The sequence below is a fragment of the Chaetura pelagica genome, unplaced genomic scaffold (assembly GCF_000747805.2).
Source record: "Chaetura pelagica isolate M959 unplaced genomic scaffold, ChaPel_1.0 scaffold430, whole genome shotgun sequence".
NCBI lineage: Eukaryota > Metazoa > Chordata > Aves > Apodiformes > Apodidae > Chaetura > Chaetura pelagica.
Genome location: NW_009952159.1, coordinates 1,391,133 through 1,391,980, shown reverse-complemented (window position 1 = coordinate 1,391,980; position 848 = coordinate 1,391,133). Strand labels below are relative to the sequence as shown.

The window sequence follows — 848 nt, the reverse complement described above, 5'->3', positions numbered from 1 at the left end:
CGTCCAGGTGTCCACGGCTTGGTGCAGGTCTTGGAAGGGCATCCCCATGGGCTCCGGCTCCGTGACGATGCCCTCGTCCATCACGCTCGACTCGTGACCCGACAGCTCCTCCGTGGATTTCCTGCGAGCGAGGTTCTCCTCCGACTCCACTTCCTTCAAACACCGCGTGCTCTCCACCTGTCCCCAAAGGGTCGTGTCTGTTGTCCCTGCTGGTGTCACCACCTCAGCACCCTCCACACCTCCGCCGTCCTTCTGCTCAGCCACCAAGCCGTAGTCCTGCTGGGAACCCATCCTGCTGATCTTCTCAAAGACCTGCCTCGCCTCCTGGATGTACTGGTCCTGGATGACCATGGGGAGAGCATCCTCGTCCCCCTGCTGTCCCTCACCTGAAGCCACCGGGTCCTGGCCGTCGGCGGTGGCCAGGAGGAGCTCGGAGGAGCTCTGCTTCATGGTGCTCCCCAGGAAAAGCCGCCGCGTCCCCAGTTTTTCAGAGCAAGTGAAGGACTTGGCGCGACGCAAAGTGGCCGTCAGGTCCTTCAGCGTTGGCCGCTCGCCCGGTGCCCAGCGGCTGGGGGGCTGAGCGGGGCCGCAGCCCCCCTGGGAGGGGCTGGGGGTGCCATCAGAGCCCGCATCGAGGCCAATCCTCACCCCTTTCTTCTTCACCTTCAGCTCCGAGAGGTCCGACTTCAGGAAGCTGAGCAGCGTCAGGGTCTCGGTGGCGATGTCGGGGTTGGACAAGGACTTGCGGTGCTTTGCCCGCTCCCCGTCCGGCCCCGCCTGGTTCTGGATCTCATTCCCAAAGTCCGGCTTGGCCTTGGCCGTGCCCTGCGGCAGCTTGGCATGGACAC

At 64.7% G+C, this 848-nt stretch overlaps 1 protein-coding gene across 1 annotated transcript in view; it reads right to left on the bottom strand.

Annotated features, from left to right (window-relative positions):
* The window catches only part of ARHGEF17 (Rho guanine nucleotide exchange factor (GEF) 17), a 47,917-nt gene that overhangs the window by 40,912 nt on the left and 6,157 nt on the right, over nucleotides 1-848 (bottom strand). Inside the window, exon 2 of the mRNA XM_010007199.1 lies at nucleotides 26-834. Coding sequence (XP_010005501.1) covers nucleotides 26-834 — 809 coding nt within the window. The remainder of the gene's footprint in view (nucleotides 1-25; nucleotides 835-848) is intronic.